We start from the raw sequence: 2754 nt of genomic DNA on the forward strand, positions 1-2754 counted from the left end.
AAAGAGTGAATGTTTTATTTCAAAAAAAGAAACTGGAAATCAATAGCAGAAAAGTGTCTAGAAAGATCCCACAATATTGGAAAATGAAACAACCCAATTCTAAATTTCTAAAGGAAATTGTGGAGTATTTTGAATTGAATAAAGATAAAAGCACAACATATAAGACTTGGGACATCTAAAGCAGTTGTTAAGAGAAAAATGTATAGCATTAAATGTCTGTATTGAAAAAGAAGAAAATTCACAAATAATGACCTCAGTTTTTACCGTAAGAAACTAGAAAATAAGAGCAAAGTAAGCCTAAGGAAGGAAATAATGAAAAGAACAGAAATTGGTGAAATAGGAAACAGAGAGATATAAAGAAAGTCAATAAAATTAAAAGCTGTTGCTCATTCAATGCGGTGTTAGCTCTCCAGGTAGCTGTTTCTTTGGCAAGTGGGGCCGGGCCCATACTGAAGCAACTATGTCTGAGGGACCTGCAGTTGGCATTGATCTTGGCACCACCTACTCCTGTGTGGGTGTTTTCTAGCACAGGAAAGTGGAAATAATTGCCAACGATCAGGGAAACCGAACCACCCCAAGTTATGTCGCCTTTACTGACACCGAACGATTGATCGGTGATGCTGCAAAGAATCAAGTTGCAATGAACCCCACCAACACAGTTTTTGATGCCAAACACCTGATTGGACGTAGATTCGACGATGCTGTTGTCCAATCTGATATGAAGCATTGGACCTTCATCGTGGTGAATGATGCTGGCAGGCCCAAGATCCAAGTAGAATACAAGGGAGAGACCAAGTTTCTATCCAGAGGAGGTATCTTCTATGGTTTTGACAAAGATGAAGGAAATCGCAGAGGCTTACCTTGGGAAGCCTGTTACCAACGCTGTAGTCACAGTACCTGCCTATTTTAATGATTCTCAGCGTCAGGCTACCAAAGATGCTGGAACTATTGCTGGTCTTAATGTACTTCGAATCATCAATGAGCCAAACGCTGCTGCTATCGCTTAGGGCTTAGACAAAAAGGTTGGAGCCAAAAGGAATGTGCTGATCTTTGACTTGGGAGGTGGCACTTCTGATGTGTCAATCCTCACTATTGAATACGGTATCTTGGAGGTCAAATCTACTGCTGGAGACACCCACTTAGGTGGAGAAGACTTTGACAACCGAATGGTATTTTATTTTTTTGCGGAGTTCAAGCGCAAACACAAGAAGGACATCAGCGAGAACAAGAGGGCAGTCCGTCGCCTCCGTACCGCTTGCGAGCGCGCCAAGCGTACATTTTCTTCCAGCACCCAGGCCAATATTGAGATTGATTCTCTATACGAAGGAATCGACTTCTATACCTCTATTACTCGTGCCCGGTTTGAAGAATTAAACGCTGACCTGTTCCGTGGCACCCTGGACCCTGTAGAGAAAGCCCTTCGGGATGCCAAGCTAGACAAGTCTCAGATCCACAATATTGTCTTGGTGGGTGGCTCTACACGTATCCCCAAGATTCAGAAACTTCTACAAGACTTTTTCAATGGGAAGGAACTGAATAAGAGCATCAACCCTGCTGAGACTGTCGCTTATGGTGCAGCTGTGCAGGCAGCCATCCTTTCTGGAGACAAATCTGAAAATGTTCAGGATTTGCTGCTGTTGGATGTCACTCCCTTTTCTCTTGGCATTGAAACCGCTGGTGGAGTCATGACTGTTCTCATCAAGCTCAATACTACCATTCCTACCAAACAGACCCAAACCTTCACTACCTACTCTGACAACCAGCCTGGTGTGCTCATTCAGGTTTATGAAGGTGAGCGTGCCATGACCAAGGATAACAACCTACTGGGCAAGTTTGAACTCACAGGCATACCTCCTGCCCCCCATGGTGTTCCTCAGCTAGAAGTCACCTTTGATATTGATGCTAATGGCATTCTCAATGTCTCTGCTGTGGATAAGAGCACAGGAAAAGAGAACAAGATCACCATCACAAACGACAAAGGTTGCTTGAGCAAGGAAGACATTGAGCACATGGTCCAGGAAGCTGAGAAGTACAAAGCTGAAGATGAGAAGCAGCGAGACAAGGTGTCCTCCAAGAATTCCCTTGAATCTTACGCATTCAACATGAAAGCAACTGTCGAAGATGAAAAGCTTCAGGGTAAAATCAACGATGAGTACAAACAGAAGATTCTGGACAAGTGTAATGAGATCATCAACTGGCTGGATAAGAACCAGAATGCAGAAAAAGAAGAATTCGAACATCAGCAGAAAGAGCTGGAGAAGGTCTGCAATCCCATCATCACGAAGCTGTACCAGAGTGCAGAAGGCATGCCTGGAGGAATGCCTGGAGGCTTCCCTGGTGGTGGAGCTCCCCCCCTCTGGTGGTGCCTCCTCTGGGCCCACCATTGAAGAGGTTGATTAAGCCAACCTGAGAATAGGTCTAGCATTGTTCCACACAAAACATTTGAAGGACCCAAATTTGTAGCAAATTCCATGGCAGTGAAGTTGAGCTGCTATAGTTAATAAATTGGGCATTCTTGATACTTGAATATGGAATATGTGCACAAGGAAAGGAAATACAACATTGCACTTTGTAAGCACTGTATTGTTAAGTGGAAAATGCAATGTCTTAAATAAAACTGTATTTAAAATTGGCACCATAAAAAAAATTAAAAGCTGTTTCCTTGAAAAGATAAATAAAATTGTTACGCTACTAGCTAGAATGATAGGAAAAATAGAGAAGACAAATTACAAACATTTGAAGTGAAATAAACAC

At 42.7% G+C, this 2754-nt stretch overlaps 1 protein-coding gene across 1 annotated transcript; it reads left to right on the forward strand.

Moving 5' to 3' along the window:
• Positions 1 to 389: 389 nt before the first annotated feature.
• LOC125918428 (heat shock cognate 71 kDa protein-like) lies at positions 390 to 2673 on the forward strand. The gene is given in 3 exon segments (XM_049624424.1): positions 390 to 795; positions 797 to 2348; positions 2350 to 2673. Coding segments are annotated over 3 exon segments (1938 nt in total). The 5' UTR covers positions 390 to 460; the 3' UTR covers positions 2401 to 2673.
• The last annotated feature ends 81 nt before the right edge of the window (positions 2674 to 2754 follow it).

The sequence above is a fragment of the Panthera uncia genome, unplaced genomic scaffold (assembly GCF_023721935.1).
Source record: "Panthera uncia isolate 11264 unplaced genomic scaffold, Puncia_PCG_1.0 HiC_scaffold_781, whole genome shotgun sequence".
Lineage (NCBI taxonomy): Eukaryota > Metazoa > Chordata > Mammalia > Carnivora > Felidae > Panthera > Panthera uncia.